We start from the raw sequence: 13,476 nt of genomic DNA on the forward strand, positions 1-13,476 counted from the left end.
TTGAGAACCTACCAAACCATTTTCCAAAGCAACTATGGGTTTCCAAAGCAACTATGAGGTTTATCCTTTTAATACCATTGATAATGGCTCAGATATCTTTTAAAGATTAATTTTTGAGCCTGGTAGTGCTGCCAGGCCTGATGACCTGAGTTTGATGTTGGATCCCACATGGTAGAAGGATAAAACCGACTCCCACAAGTTGTCATCTGACCCCCTCTGTGCACTGTAGCGTTGCCCCCCCCAATAAAATTACTGTAATAAATTTTTTTAATGTAATGAAAACCAGAGGCCCTGTGAAGAGCACCATCCAATCAGATGTAGGTAGGAGGGGCACAATCCTCCAGTGTCTGAGGTTAGCTCATGTCAAGAATTTATTTTGAGGTGACAGCTATCAGGCTGAACCTCTGTTTATGGCTGCTATGACATCAACTTAAACATGCACAGACAGCGATCAAATAGTCATAGTCTGGGGCTTGAGTTCTAATGTCACTGCATTTTCAAGTCTGTCTCTAATCACTGTGGTGCTGCTGTACCACAAGTTTCTATTTAAGGTGTCACCTATCACCTAGTCACCTGTCACTTTTGCTTCCTTGTTGCCTGAATTCTTTTTTATTTATTTAATTTGGTGTGGGTGTTTTGTTGTTGTTGTTGTTTGTTTTGTTTTTTTGGCCTTTTTGAGACAGGGTCTCTCTGTAACCCCAGCTGTCCTGGAACTCACTATATAGACCAGGCTGGCCTTGAACTCACAGAGATCTGCCAGCCTCTGCTTCCTGAGTACTGGGATTAAAGGCGTGCACCACTATGCCCAGCTTTAATTTGGTTTTTTAAGGCATAGTCTCATATAGCTCAAGCTGGCCTCAGTCTCCATATACAGCTGAGGATGACCTTGAACTCCTGATTTTCCTGCTTGCACCTCTGAAGTACTGGGATCACAGGCCTTCCCCATCCTATCCAGCTGTTCCCTGAATACTAGGACTTGTGTCTGACTGCCTTGGATGGGATCTTGGCTTTATCAAGGATTAGCTGTGTGGTGTTGGGAAGTCATTTAGCCCATTTATCTCTGTTTTCTTATCCTTAAAATAAAGGAAACAAAAGCATTTTTAGTCAAGCGTGGTGGGGCACACCAGGATTCCCAAAACTTAGGAAGTACAGCCAGGAGGATGACAAGCTCTATGCTAGCTTGAGCTACATAGTAAGAACCTGTCTAAAAAAGAAAGTACTTCAGAGGCTGGGATGCAGCTCAGTTGGTAGAGCACTTACCTAGCCTGCATGAAGCCCTGGGTTCAAACCCCAGCACTACATAAACTGGGCGTAGTGGCACATGCCTGTAATCTCAGCACTCAGGAGGTGGAAGATGGAGGATTAGCAGTTCAAGGTCATCCTTGGCTATATAGAGAATTTGAAGCCAGCCTAGACTACACAAGTCCCTGTCTGCAAACAAAAACAAAATAAAAAACGAAGTACTTTGAGTAGAGCTAGCCTGATAATTAAGTGAGATAATGTCTACAAAGCCCTTTAGAACAGTGTCTAGCAAAAGATAGATATGGTTTAAGAGTTTGCTATGACTCTCAGTGCTGTCATCATTATTGCTATATATACAAATATTCCTCTACTTATGAAGGAGCAATGTCCCAGGAAACTTACCATAAGCTGACAGGTTGAAATGCCTTTCGAACCTCATAGCTGAGCCGCACAGTCCTGTGCAGAGTACAGGCTGTTTTGCTCAAGATTGCCTGGGCGTCTGGGAATAGCAGCTTGCTGGAGAGAAGATGAACGGCATATGGCTAGCCCAGTAACTCAAAGTACAGTCTCTACTGTGTGATGCAAAACAGGGCTGAATGTATATGGCTTCCCATTCTTCATAAAGGCAATCCATGGTTAACTGAGTCATAGGAAATCAGAGACTATCCACATTGGGACTACAGCTTACAAAGATAAGTAGACAACATTGAACTGGATTCTGTGTATAAGCCTATGCCTGACCAAGCTGTGACACCTTTTAAAAAATATATTTAGGGGCTGGAGAGATGGCTCAGCGGTTAAGAACACTGGCTGTTCTTGAATCCCAGCACCCACATGGCAGCTAACAACTGTCTGTAACATCAGTTCCAGGGGATCTGTTAGTCTCTTTTTGCCTCTGCAGGCATTGCATGACACGGATGCACTTACCTACATGCAGGCAATGCACACATACACATAAAATAAAAATAATAAAATATTTTTTAAAAAACATAATTTAAAAGCCGGGCATGGTGGCAAATGCCTTTAATCCCAGCACTCAGGAGGCAGAGGCAGTTGGATCTCTGTGAGTTCAAGGCCAGCCTGGTCTACATAGTGAGTTCCAGGACAGCTGGAGCTACAGGGAGACCTTGTCTCAAAAAGACCAAAAAAAAAAAAAAAAATTACATTTAGCTGTGGTGGCACAATGGCTTTAATCCCAGCGCTTGGGAGGCAGAGGCAGGCCTGGTTGCCATAGTGAGTTCCAGACCAGCTGCAGCTACAGGGAGATCCTGTCTCAAAAAGATGTGTGTGTGTGTGTGTGTGTGTGTGTGTGTGTGTGTGTGTGTGATTTTATGTATATGTATGTTTTTACCTGCATGTATATAAGTGCACCTGTATTGTGCAGTGCCCAAGGAGGCCAGAAGAGGGTGTTAGAGCCCCTGGGACTGAAATTATGGATGGCTGTTAGCCATCATGTGGGTGCTGGGAATGAAACCTGGGTCCTCTGCAAGAGTAGTCAGTGCTCTTAACCACTGAACCATCTCTGCAGTCCCACATCTAAAAAACATAAAACCCAAAAACCAAAAAAAAAACAAGATCTGGCTTCAAACCCTTGATCCTCCTGCCTCAGGCTTCAGAATGCTGAGATTACAGGCATGAGCCACCACTCCTGGCTTAGTCCACTACTCCCCCCACCCCTCGCCCGGCTGTGAACCCACAGAGATCTGCCTGCGGGCCTCTACCTCCTCAGTGCTGGGACTAAAAGCGTGTGCACTACCACTACTTCTAAGGTCACTGTACTAACCTGCTTTCTCCCTGCCTGCTAAGAATGTCAAATGCTCCCCCTGCTGGACAACCCCTCCAGCTTGGCCTGAGCTCCAGAACCTGCCAAATCTGGGTACAGTGAAGTGGGTTGATTGCCCTTTAAGAGGTGGTAGCTAGTTTCTGGTTACTATGGAGACAGTAAGACACAAGCTGGCTGGCCTCAGTCAGTATGTCTTCCAAGTCTTCCAAAGTTTCTTCCACAGGTGGGCAAAGGGCTGCTGGGCTGGGTTAGGTGGAGGGAGGGAGGAGATGTTTCTCTCTCACAACCCATCTGAGGATGGTCTTAGTGGATTCATGAGGACAGAATTCAAGACTTCGGTACCTCTGTCCACCCCAGCCATTTCCCCCAGGTTCTGACATCTTAGTTTCTTCCTTTTATAGGTTCCAAAGCCAAGGACCACCAGCCCTCAGGCCAGCAGCAGGAGCCATTCCCAGAGGCAAATGCTGAAGCCATCAACTTCCTCAACTCCTTCCGTGAGCCCAGATAGTAGGGATGGGGATGGGGGTGCAAGTTTGGGGAGAAAGGGAGAGAAAAAACAAGACAGTTACTTTCTCTCTCAGCTTCATTCTACTGAGACTCGGAAAAGGCCTGGGGCCTATATGTTTGTGGAGGGACAAGCCCAAGGATACAGGAGAGGGATCTTCACCAGCGGGCACCTGCTGGTAGCTAGGAGACTCTAGAAGACATGGGGGTGTGCAGTGAGGACCTCCTTTCAAGCTATCCCAGACTCATGTTCTCCTGTGACTTCAGCATTTGCCTCCCTGTACCTCAGATTACCTCACCAAGAAACTGGAGCCCATGGAACAACACAGTCATGAGTTCATCAAGGTGCAGTATAGGGTTCAGAAGGCTGGGCCTAGAGAGTGGTTTCTCTTCACCTCTACAGGGATGGAGGAACTGCTGTTACTGTTCTTCTCAGAGACCCTGGCCATCATCTCGGACACAGGGGAGCCTCAGGGAGAGCTGACCATTGAGGTGCAGAGAGGAAAGTACAAGGATGATCTGGGCATCATGTCCCACTGCCTCCTGGTACATGCCTTTAGCCGAGGCTTCCTAGATAAATCGCTCTGTGGAAACTCCCTCCTAGGTAGAGTTTCAGTTCCCCCTCACCAAATCCTCCCTCTACCATATCTTCCTTCCACTGCCTTCACCCCACTTCATATGTCCTCAGTCGGGATCTGCCTTTTGACTTCCCTTGGGACCAGAGTAAGGCATAGGGCAGGGAGACAGCCACAGACTAAGGACAAGAGGAGTGCTGACCACCCTGTAGTTCTGCTGTCACTGCACCCAATCCTCCAGTCTGGGCCAGCACCGTCCTTTCAAGCTATCCCAGACTCATGTTTTCCTGTGACTTCAGCATTTTCCTCCCCGTACCTCAGGTTACCTCACCAAGAAACTGGAGCCCATGGAACAACACAGTCATGAGTTCATCAAGGTACTTCCTAGCTTCTCCCCAGCCTTGCCCCCAAGAGGGGGCAGAGACCCTGTGAGAGTCGGGAGGGCACCAATAGAATACCGCCATACAGTCTACCATCTGCCTCACCCCTACCACACATAGCTTGAGAATCAGCCATCGTCAACACTGATGCCAGTGTCCTCCAGATACACAAATTGAACATAGCTCACAGTGGACTGCCTGTCCACTCTCTGGGGCCATGTGAACTGGTCTTTCCCAGAGCCTGGCTATTCCCTTGGAGATCTGTACCCCTCACCCAGCCCCTTCATTAACTTCCTCTATGGGGCCATGACCTATCTAAATTTTGAAGCAACTTGAGCCTTCTCACAGAATCCGTTTCCATCTTTAAACCTTTTAGCTTTCCTATTGCATAGTATGGCCCAATTCTTGACCTGTACTGTAAACGGAAGGCTTCCTTCCCTACCTCCCTTCCTTCTTCCCTCCCCCCCCGTCCTCTTCCTTCTCCTTCTTCTGTTTTGTTTTTTGTTTTTTGAGACAAGGTCTCAGCATTTAACACTAGCTGGCCTGGAACTCTCTATGTAGATAAGGCTCGCCTCCAACTCACAGAGATCCACCTGCCTCTGCCTCTGGGGTGCTGGGATTAAAGGTGTGCACCACCAGCCCAACCCCCTTTGTTCCTTTTTGAGACAGTCTCATGGCCAGACTGTCTATACGTAGCTGTGGATGACTTTGATCTCCTTGCCTCCACCTCCATAGTGCTAGGATTGCAAGCATGGACCCTCACCTAGATCAGAAGACTTTTTGTTTTTCTGTATGTCTTGTTTTTTTTGTTTTATTAAAACAAAGACTTTATGTAGCCAAGGTTGCCTTCTGCTCGGCCACTCAAATGCTGGGATTATAACTATGCATCACCATATCCAAATGTTTGTCATTTTTTAACTTTTATTATTATTATGTGGGGGACACATGTAGAGGTCAGAGTCAGAGGACAACTTGTAGGAGTTGGTTCTTTCCTTCCACTGGAGACTGTAAGATCCAGGGGTTGAACTCAGATCCTCAGATTGGTGTGGCAAGTGCTTTTAGCCACTGAACCATCCCATGGGCCCTGGTTATCTTTTTTTTTTTTTTGAGACAGGGTCTCCCTGTAGCCCCAGCTGACCTGGAACTCGATATGTAGACCAGGCTGGCCTCGAAGTCACAGAGATCTGCCTGCCTCTGCCTCCCAAGTGCTGGGATTAAAGGCATGCGCCACCACCCCCCAGCACTGGTTATCTTTTTTTAAAGATCCAAACATTTACACTTCCATTTTCTCATTTATAAAGGAGAATGGAGGCTGGGTGTATGCCTTTAGTCCCAGCACTCGTGAGGCAGAGGCAAGCAGATCTCTGGGAGTTCAAGACCAGCCCTGTCTACATAGTGAGTTCCAGGCCACCTGGGGCCACAGGGAGACCCTATCTCAAAAAGACAAAAAAAATAAATAAATAAAGAGAGAGAGAGAGAGAGAGAGAGAGAGAGAGAGAGAGAGAGAGAATGGAATTGGAATTGAGTGTTGTGGGCTGTTGCCTATAATCCTAGCACTTGGAAGGTAGGAGAATTAAGGTAGGATAATTTTTGCGAGTTCACGGTTAGCCTGGTCTACACAGTGAGTTCCAGGCCAGTCTGAACTGTCTTATCTCAAAAAACAAAATACAAACCAACAAAACTGAAGAATAGCTAGGAGACAGCCTTTCTCTCTGGAGTGAGCACCTGATTCTCCTATGTGCTCTGGTCCTTAGTTCCCCATCCTCCCCATGGAACGGAAGATGAGCTTACTGAAGGAAGATGACCAGATGGTTGTGACCACAAGTGTCAAGGAGGGTGAGGTAAGGATGAAAGCCAGATGGGAACAACCTTCCACATCTGCAGAACCATAGCAGGGCAAGCTTGTGTAAGGCCAGGACTGAGGCCTTGCCAAGAATCACGCACTCAACACCCTGCTTGCACACCTCCTGGCCCCTTCCTGGCTCCAGGTTCCTGACTTAGATCTGTCCCAAACAGGAAGTGAAGACTGGCATCACTTTTTTCCCTTGGCACTCACTTGCGGGCTTCATCTCTAGTGCTGCCAATTTGGTGCTGCTGAGGGTGATGGCCTGGCGGCAGACAGTGCCCAACGATGCTCGTTTCCTGGCCTTGGACACAGAGGGCAAACTCTGCTATTGCACTTATGTGAGGGCTTGCTCTAGCGGTGGGGGGAGGGGACTTGTCTGGGGCCAGACTAGAAGGGGCATGAGGGCCACTAAGGTGGGAAAGACAGTTGTGGAGTGAGAGAGGGCGTCAGGCAGGTAGGATATACATCAATAAATCAGGAGGCAGGAATGAGAGATTCTAGGGCAGCAGCAAGCAAGAGCTGGATTTGGCACAGGGAAGGCTAAGGGTGGGGCAGGTGGAATTAGTGAGGGAGATCAAAAGGTGGGGACAGTTAAGGAAGCAGCCCACTTTGCACAAAAGTCAATCTGTGTGAAAAATAGTGGAAGGACGTTTTTAAAAATATATCCTCTAAGATTGGAGAGATAGCTCGGGGTGTAAGCATGAGAATGTGAGTTCAATCCCCAGAACTGGAGTGGTGAAGAGAGCCTGGCTGAATCAGTGAGCCACAGGTCCCAGTAAGAGACCTCATCTCAAAAAACAAGGTGAGGGCTGGAGAGATGGCTCAGTAGTTAAGAGCACATATTGCTCTTTAGGGGATCCATCACCTACATCAGTTGGCTCACAACAGCCTGTAGCTCCAGCTCCAGGGGATCTGACACCCTCTTCTGGCCTCTGCAGGCACACACACTCATACACACATATCCATACACAGATAAACACGTATACACATTTTAAAAACATAAATCTTGCCGAGCATGGTGGCGCACGCCTTTAGTCCCAGCACTTGGAAGGCAGAGGCAGGTGGATCTCTGTGAGTTCAAGGCCAGCCTGATCTACATAGTGAGTTCAGGTCAGCTGGGACTATAGGGAGACCCTGTCTCAAAAGGATAAATAAATAAATAAATAAATAAATAAATAAATAAATAAATAAATCTTAAAAAAAATACAAGCACTCAGGAGGCAAAGGAAGGTGGATCTCTGTGAGATCCAGGCCAACCTGATCTACACAATAAGTTCCAGGCCAGCTAAGGCTACAGGGAAACTCTGTCTCCAAAAACAAAATAAATAAACAAACAAATAAATAAATAGACAAAACAAAACAACAAGGTGGGTGGCTTCTGAAGGAAAAAAAAAAAACCCCAGGTTGTCCTCAGTCCTCTACACACACATATGTGCATACACAAACATACATATACATTCATGTACACACACATACAGAACATATATCATCTAAAGCTGAATATGGTATCTCATGCCTATAATTCCAGTACTTGGGAGGTGGAGACAGAAGTTTTGGGAGTTCAAGGTCACCATGAGCTTATCAAATGAATTTAAGGCCTGCCTGAGCAAACAACAAAAAGACCCACACATCGTACAGGACCTTAAAAAGCTCAGCACGCATTTCACCACCGAGCTATACCCAGCCCAAAGATACGTCACTTTCGTGTTCTTTTTGTGACAGGGTCTTACTACATAGCCCAAACTGGCCTCAACCTCATGATCCTCCTTCCTCAGCTTCCCAAAATGCTAGTATTGCAGGTGTGATCACACCTGGATGATATTATCATTTTTGTGTGCTTGTGAATACATATGTGTGCAGGTGTATGTGAATGTACAAATGTGTTGCATGTTTGTGCATGTGGAGGACAGAAGACAATCTCAGGTGTCTTTTCTTAGGCACTGATTACTTTTTTTTGAGACAGGGTCTCTCAACGGCCTTCACCTCCCTCCCCACACTGGTCCTCATCCCTGTAATGAAATGTGCCAACTAGAAGCACTTCTCCATTGACATGACCCAGGAAGAGGGTGGCAGGGGCTGGCTGAAGCTAGGTCTGAGGGGATCCTCAACTTGGCTTGAGAATGCAAGTCAAAATGCATCTGAGGGCACCTGAGGGACTGGCAGCTAAAGGTTGCTTATCACGGGTGAGTAGGAATGAAGACCTGAGGAGAAGGAAAGGGCTTAGGGAGATGAAGAGACCGTGATCAGTGTCCATCTCATGCCTTCTCCACTTTGGCCACTGCAGCAAGCCCTGGGCTTCCAGATGATACAGGTGGGCCACCAGCAGGCTGAAATGTTCATTGTGGAGCAAACCATCCACTCTGAAGAGGGCATTCCCTTCTCCTGCCAGTTCTACCTTCTCTCTGATGGGTGAGTCACTAATGGGGAGGACCAAGGTCACAATGCCATGTAAAGTATGGGTGCTCAGCCATGAAGAAAGGGCATGGGGTGGGATGGGGCATAGGGGACACTATTCTTCCTAGGGACACCACCAAAAGACTTGCCATTGACATCTGGATGTCCTTTTACCTTGTTCACATCATTCGCTTTTTTTTTTTTTTTTTTTTTTTTTTTTTTGGTCTTTGAGGCAGGGTCTCCCTGTAGTCCCAGCTGCCAGCTGGCCTGGATTTGCTATGGAGACCAGGCTGGCCTCGAACTCACAAAGATCCAGCTGCCCCTGCCTCCCGAGTACTGGGATCAAAGGCGTGCACCACCACACCCTGCCCTCACTATTTTTTTTAATGTGAGCACAGGCTGGCCTCAAACTCATAACCCTCCTGCCTCGGCATCCTGAGTGATGTTATTACAGTGTGCATTGTTTTTTTAACGCGAGATATGACACTTGCCATTATCTGGGACAGTATCAAGTGCTCCAAAATAAAGCAGGTGGTGGAGGGTGGCAGAGCAAACAGAGGCCCCAGGCATCTCTCACTGAGACACTATAAAGTCTTATCTCAGCTGCCATGACAAAATACCACAGGCTGAGCCCACATTCAGGAAGCTGAGGCAGGAGGACTATCCTAAGTCTGAAGCTAACCTTGTTTACAATAGATTCTAAGAAAAAAAGGGGGTTGGCAGCAGGATGGCTCATTGGGTAAGGATGCTTACCTACTTACCACTAAGTCTGATGACTTGAGTTCAATTCCCACATGGTAGAAGGAGAGAACCAACTCCCCCCACAAGTTGTTCTCAGATCTCCACAAAACATTTGCCTATATACACACACAAGCTAAATTTATTTAAAAGTCTGGGCTGGGAGAGATGGCTCAGGGGTTAAGAATACTTGCTGTTCTTCCAGATGACCTGGGTTCAATTCCCAGCACTCACATCGTGAATAAAGACCGTCTGTAAACTCCAGTTCCAGGAGATCTGATACCCTCTCCTTGCCTTTGCAGGGTATTGCATGCACGTGGTGCACTTACATACATGCAGGCAAAATACTCATACACATAAAATAAAAATAATAAAGTATTTTTTAAAAACATAGGCTGGGTGGTTTAAACAACAGAAATTTGTTTCCTCATAGTTTTGGAGACTAGTCGTGCCACCCAGGGTGAGGGCTCTCTTCCTGGCTTGTATTACAAATGTCCTTTCCTGGCCATGTCACCTCTCTCTGCCTGCCTTCTGTGTGCCAGTGGTTAGAGACATCTCTGATTTCTTTTCCAGTTCCGAGCAGGCCAGTCCTATCTTGATTATGCCTTCTTGTAACCTTAGTCACCTCCCCGAGGGGCCCTGTCTCCAAATACCATCACCCCTGGGAGACTGAACTATAACATTATGATCAGCATCACTGAGTCCCTGGATAGTTTAGGAAGACTCTCCACCTTCTGTGTTGCCCTGCAGGCACCTGGCTAAGAGAGTTCAGGTGGGCTCCCCAGGGTGCTGTATCATCACCAAGATGCCCCTCTTGAGGGAAGAGGGTAAGTCAGCCCTGGCCTGGCTGGGACAATGAAGAGGTGGGAGGGGCCCGGACCTTTTTTGGGGTAAGACTCAGTATGTTATGGGCGAGACAGGAGCCTGGAATCAAAGGGACAGACTACCTTTCAGCCCCGGAGTTGAGGTGGATCTCGGCCACCAGCCCCTTCCAGCAACTCTGCCAGGCTTGCGAGTTCCTGGGATCCCTCTGTGTATGGGAGGAAGGTTTTGGACCGGGGTACGCAGTCCCCTTCCTCCATACACACAGATGAGATTGAGCCTCGGCCGGAGTTTGACAAGAAGCCCCTGGTGTGGGAGGAGGATTTGGAGCTGTACTCGAAATTCCTGGACAGGAAGGTGAGAAGCGGCTGCAGCCAGCCTGGGATCCCACCCCTGATGGAGAGTGCAGGCCTGAAAAGGGGGCGGGGGCACCCGGGGGGGGAGGCTTGGGCATCCCGGGGGAGCTGGGACATCCCAGGGGGCTAGGGCACCCCCTCCTAGTTCGGCCATCCTAGGGAGTCTCCGGCTCCGGGAAGCCGCATCCTCAGCTCTGGTGCTCCATTCCCCGCCAGGAGCAGCTGCGTCTCAGCCACACCAGCTATCTGCGGCAGCACCCCGAGGCCCAGGCGCTGGTCTCCGACTTCCTGCTCTTCCTGCTGCTCCGCCGGCCGGAAGATGTGGTCACCTTCGCCGCGGAGCACTTCGGACCCTTCGCAGCGCAGCGCTCGCCGGTCCCCGCCCTGCGCTCCTCCCACCGGCCCAGCCCTTTCCGGCTGTTGGAGGAGGTGGAGGAGGAGGAGGAGGAGCAGGAGGAGGAGGAGGAGGAGGAGGAAGAAGAGGAGATGTTGGAGGAGGAGGAGGAGGAGCAGGAGGAGGAGGAGGAGGAGGAGGAAGAAGAGGAGATGTTGGAGGAGGAGGAAGAGGAAGAAGAGGAGAAAGAGGAGGAGGAAGAGGAAGAAGAGGAGGAAGAGGAGAAAGAGGAGGAGGAGGAAGAGGAAGAAGAGGAGGAGGAGGAAGAGGAAGAAGAGGAGAAAGAGGAGGAGGAGGAAGAGGAGAAAGAGGAGGAGGAGGCGGAGGAGGAGGACGACGACGACTACGAGAATGATGACTATTTCGACGATAATGATGACTACGACGGTGGCAATGGCAATGACGGCGGCGACGAGGACGCGGACGCTCCGGGCTTGAGTCCCGAGGGGAACTAGGTGGACCCGCTTAGAAGCGGGAGACTGACCGACCCGGGGTGGGCTCGCATCCTGGCTGCGGCTTCTGCGGGGAATAAACCGGGTCCTCCTACGGCTCTGCTGTGCACATAGGGACTGTCCCTGGCCTGTGCCTTGTGTAAAAATGGGAACCTTAACTTCGTACTTCGGCAGGTTTCAGCCTTTCTTACTGTTATTTTCCTCATTATCCTATTTCAGAGAAAAGAAAATAAAGGCCTGTATCCAGACGTGGTGGCTCTCAGGAGGCGGAATCAGAAGGATTGCCCTGAGTTCGAAGCTAGCCAGAGCTACACGGCAAGGGCCTGTCTCAAAAACAAACTAAAAGAGAAGGAGGAAGAGTGTAAATGGAGTAGCCAGGGTTGGCCACCTGTAATCCCAGCACTTGGGTAGCAGAGGCAGGAGGACCAGGACACTTTCAGTTACATTCTGTGAGTTTGAGACCAGCCTGGGCTACATGAAATCCTGGTAGGTGGGGGAGCAGAATTTGAACCTGAAGTTGGACGTGAAAGCCCAGGCTTTGTGGTGCTGGGGAGCATCCTGAATCTAAGCATAATCACTGACCAGCTAGGAAAAGAATGCAGAAGAGTGGCGTGATCGGCATGGAACACCCTGCACCCTACCCCATCCCCCTACCCCACCTCACCGCCCCACCCCCACCTTGCTAAGCGAACTTGTGCTCCAGGTCCTTGGTGCCCATCAACAGTACATGAGAGACTCCTCCTGACTGTGCAGGGGACCTGCAGTCACCTGATGGGAAGAAAAAAGAATGGAAATGCCCATCTCCCCATTAGGCTGGCACCAGTTCTGGCCAGTGGCTTGTCTGCCTGATGCTGGCTGTGGGCCCAGTAACCAATGTTAGGCAAATCCTCTGAAGTGGTTGTTAGTGGGGATGCAGGCTCTGCACTTCCATTCATGCCTCAGGTCATTAGGAGCCCTGCTACCTAGAAATGGAAACTCCAGAGGCGCTCTGGGCTAATGGGCAGTATGAGCCCTAGCTAGCTAGCCACAAGGCTGGAGAATGAAGGAGAGGCTGGTGTCTATCACCAGGAAAACCCAAGGACTTCAGGAAGAACTGCCACTGAGCCTTGCAGAATTTTTTTTTTAGTGTCATTAGTTCCCCTCCCTTAAAAAAAAAAAATCACAACTAAGAAAAGGAAAGTAAACCAAGGTTAGACCAACAAAATTATTTCAATTTCTCTACCTAGAGGCAAGGCAGTCACTCAATAACCTGACAGATACTCTCCTTAGAGATGAGAACAGCTACTTGCTCAGTTTTGTTTGGGTTTTTGTTTGTTTGTTTGTTTTTTTGTCTTTTAAAAGAGGGTCTCCCTGTAGCCCCAGCTGGCCTGGAACTCACTATGTAGACCAGGCTGGCCTCAAACTCACAGAGATCCACCTGCCTCCCAAGTGCTGGGATTAAAGGCAGGCACCGCCATGCCACCATGCCCGGCCTTGTTTGCTCAGTATTTATTCTGTCAAACTTTTTTTTTTTTTTTTTGGAGACAAGGTCTCGCTATGTAGCCTAGGCTTCCCTGGAACTCGCTACGTAGGCTAGGCCAGGGTTGAACTCTGCCTTCCTCTGCCTCCCAAGTGATGGATTAAAGACATGCACCACCACACCACACCTATTTTTTAGAAAAATTTGGGGGACTGGAGAAATGACTCAGTGGTTAAGAGCACTAGCTGTTCTTCCAGGGGACCTGGGTTCTGTTCCCAGAACTCACAGGGCAGCTAACAACTGTCCTTAACTCCAGTTCCAGGGGATCCAGCACCCCTCTGCTGACCTTTGCAGGCAATGCACAACACATGTGCACTTTATATACACATGCAGGCAATACACTCATACACATAAAAATAAACAAATATAAATAAATAAAAAATAAATATTTTTCCCATGATAGTCTCATTATGTAGTCCTCGCTGCCCTGGAACTCACTGTGTAGACCAGGCTAGCCTTGAAATCGCAGAG

At 48.7% G+C, this 13,476-nt stretch overlaps 1 protein-coding gene across 1 annotated transcript; it reads left to right on the top strand.

Moving 5' to 3' along the window:
• Positions 1-3,189: 3,189 nt before the first annotated feature.
• On the top strand, positions 3,190-13,027 carry Catip (ciliogenesis associated TTC17 interacting protein). The gene is made up of 10 exons (XM_029560079.1): positions 3,190-3,248; positions 3,427-3,519; positions 3,933-4,133; positions 4,426-4,481; positions 6,239-6,325; positions 6,501-6,668; positions 8,615-8,739; positions 10,213-10,289; positions 10,553-10,641; positions 10,857-13,027. The coding sequence occupies exons 1-10, from the start codon at positions 3,215-3,217 to the stop codon at positions 11,487-11,489; spliced, it is 1,563 nt and encodes a 520-aa protein (XP_029415939.1). The 5' UTR covers positions 3,190-3,214; the 3' UTR covers positions 11,490-13,027.
• Positions 13,028-13,476: the final 449 nt, after the last annotated feature.

Source organism: Nannospalax galili, unplaced genomic scaffold, assembly GCF_000622305.1.
Source record: "Nannospalax galili isolate Female #2095 unplaced genomic scaffold, S.galili_v1.0 scaffold127, whole genome shotgun sequence".
NCBI lineage: Eukaryota > Metazoa > Chordata > Mammalia > Rodentia > Spalacidae > Nannospalax > Nannospalax galili.